The 2,355-nt window shown below is 42.3% G+C and overlaps 1 gene segment (V, D, J or C); it reads left to right on the forward strand.

Annotated features, from left to right (window-relative positions):
- Positions 1-218: 218 nt before the first annotated feature.
- LOC116484554 (T cell receptor alpha variable 2-like) lies at positions 219-753 on the forward strand. The segment is given in 2 exon segments: positions 219-282; positions 458-753. Coding segments are annotated over 2 exon segments (360 nt in total).
- The last annotated feature ends 1,602 nt before the right edge of the window (positions 754-2,355 follow it).

A 2,355-nucleotide genomic window follows, 5' to 3' on the forward strand; every position in this document is an offset into this window, starting at 1 on the left:
ATTTGCACAACCACAGTGACCTTAAAAAGGATGCATTCCCTTTTAATATTAATTTCTCAGAACAAAGCACAGTGACATCATTACTAAGCAGCCTCACAACTGTAGCAACCCTTCTAAAGGTTGTAGATTCTGGCTGATGATGTCACTGACATAAAGAAAAAAATGCAGAACAGGTAGTCTTAAATAAGCTTTCTGGTGAGACCAACTGCATTTTGGCCATGGCTTTGCAGAGCACTCTGGGGGCAGTGTGGCTGGGGCTTCTCCTCAACTCCCTCTGGAATGGTGAGTAGGCTCCTTCACTATTTGGTTTTGTAAAAGTGTATGAAATTGTTTTAAAATTTGGACTCATTTTTAATAGAAAAACAAGAGAAGTCAGATCTAACATTCACTGTACCTAAGGGGCAATCAACAAGCCAAACAGTACCATTAAAGTGACAGCCCTCTTTGTTTTCTGTAGTTGCAGAAAGCAAGGAACAAGTGTTTCAGCCTTCCACAGTGGCATCTTCGGAGGGAGCTGTGGTGGAAATCTTCTGTAATCACTCTGTGTCCAATGCTTACAACTTCTTCTGGTACCTTCACTTCCCGGGATGTGCACCAAGACTCCTCGTTAAAGGTTCAAAGCCTTCTCAGCAGGGACGATACAACATGACCTATGAACGGTTCTCTTCATCGCTGCTCATCCTCCAGGTGCGGGAGGCAGATGCTGCTGTTTACTACTGTGCTGTGGAGGACACAGAGGCAGGGAAACTATGAAGAGCTGAACAGAAACAAAGATCACAGCCTTTGCAGGAGGCAAAACAGAGACGAGCAATAACTTTTTCCTCCTTAATTCAGTGTTACCCAAGCTTTTTCATTTGGTACTGCTATTAGGAAAAAAAATTGAGTCCAGACACACTATATATTACCAAATGTCTATAAAAATATGCTTTTAATTTTTTTTTGAGACAGGGTCTTGCTCTGTCACCCAAGTTGGAGTGCGGTGGCATGATCATAGCTCAATGTAACCTTGAACTCCAGGGCTCAAGGGTAGCTGGGACTCAGCCTTCTGAGTAGGTGAGACTATAGGCATGTGCCACCATGCCCAGTGAATTTTCCTCATTTTTGTAGACATGAGTTCTCTCTGTGTTGTCCAGACTGGTCTCAAACTCCTGGCTTCAAGTGATCCTCCTGCTTTGGCCTCCAAAAGTGTTGGGATTACAGGTGTGAGCCAATGCACCTGGACCAGAAAATATGCTTTTTATTTCAAATAGTCTTCTTGATATCTGAAACACTTTTGACTCATTTTCTTGAGATCTGATTAGATATTTTTGTTTTTCCCTCATAAAATGGTGGATGATGAACTTGTGATAGTAGTAAGAGGCATGTCAACTCTTCCATTTTCTTTCCTTTTTTAAAAATTCAGACAGGCTGGAGTGCAGTGGCATGATCATAGCTCACTGTGGCCTTCAATTCCTGGCCTCCAGTGATCCTCCTGCCTTGACCTCCCAAAGCACTGGGATTACAGGTGTGAGCCATCAGGGCCAGTCAACTCTTTCATTTTCTTATTGCTGTCTATGCTTACCTTTTAAATACTATCTGCTAGCTTCAGTCTTTTTGCAGCAATATTTTCAAAACATGTCAATTTGTAAAGGGTGGTTTAGTTAACACTGGACAATGTAATAAGAAGTGAGAAAGGAATGAATGAGTGAGTGGCTGCTACCTACAGCCCTGCATTTGGAACCTCAATCCGTGCCTCAGGATACTTTGCTTATAATCTAGCATACAGTCCCGTTGAGGGTGCCAGTCAGTGAGTATATGAAATATTAGTCAAACTGAATCCCCTTCATAATATTTAAACTAAAAACAAATGCAAATGGAAGTATTTGTACTCATTGCAATGCATTCTTCCCACACTCCTGTTAATTAGCTTGGTCCTCCCACCCCAGACGTGTCCCTCCCACTTTAGAGAGCAATGCCTTAGGGTAGCCCAGTGGTTCTTAATATATTTTATCCTCCTAGATCGGAAGTTTTGTGAAAGTTGGATTTGTTTTCTTGGGTGGCCATATTCTAGATAAACTAAATCAGGGTTTGCAGGGGTGGGACCCAGAAGTCTATATTTTCCATAAAGCTCTGCTGGTGATTGTTTTGCTCAGCCAGGTTTGATCTGGGAATTTCAGATTTTGGACCACAGGTGTATTAGTCCATTCTCATGCTGCAGTAAAGAAATACCCAAGACTGGGTAATTTATAAAGAAAAGGGGTTTAATTGATTCACAGTTCTGCATGGCTGGGAAGGTCTCAGGAAACTTACAATCATGATGGAAGGCAAAGGGGAAGAAAGGCACCTTCTTCACAGGGAAGCAGGAAGGAGAAGTGC

Source organism: Hylobates moloch, unplaced genomic scaffold, assembly GCF_009828535.3.
Source record: "Hylobates moloch isolate HMO894 unplaced genomic scaffold, HMol_V3 SCAFFOLD_16, whole genome shotgun sequence".
Taxonomy (NCBI): Eukaryota; Metazoa; Chordata; class Mammalia; order Primates; family Hylobatidae; genus Hylobates; species Hylobates moloch.